The 283-nt window shown below is 62.9% G+C and overlaps 1 protein-coding gene across 1 annotated transcript in view; it reads right to left on the reverse strand.

Moving 5' to 3' along the window:
* The window catches only part of RELB (v-rel avian reticuloendotheliosis viral oncogene homolog B), a 57907-nt gene that overhangs the window by 52982 nt on the left and 4642 nt on the right, over positions 1 to 283 (reverse strand). The window contains 1 exon segment of the mRNA XM_006759554.2: positions 232 to 278. Coding sequence (XP_006759617.1) covers positions 232 to 278 — 47 coding nt within the window.

Here is a 283-nt window from a genome sequence, read left to right on the forward strand (position 1 = left end):
CCCTTCTTTGAGGCTCAGGCCCCGCCCCCTCCTCACTCTGTAGTGGGACGCCTCTCTCTTACCTTGGGCCAGACTCTGTCACCATCCTCTGCCACCTTCCTTCCCTCTAATACAGTGTCCCCCGAACCCTCACACTCTCCCCACAAAACCCTTAGACTTCTGTAGGAACCCCCAGAACCCTCGCATCACCAATCCCGCCCGACTCCTCTGCTGAATCCCGGCCCCGCTTACCCAAGGCCCCCAGCTCAGGCGCAGCGGACGGTCTGGCGACGCGGCGACTCGG

This window comes from Myotis davidii, unplaced genomic scaffold (assembly GCF_000327345.1).
Source record: "Myotis davidii unplaced genomic scaffold, ASM32734v1 scaffold796, whole genome shotgun sequence".
NCBI lineage: Eukaryota > Metazoa > Chordata > Mammalia > Chiroptera > Vespertilionidae > Myotis > Myotis davidii.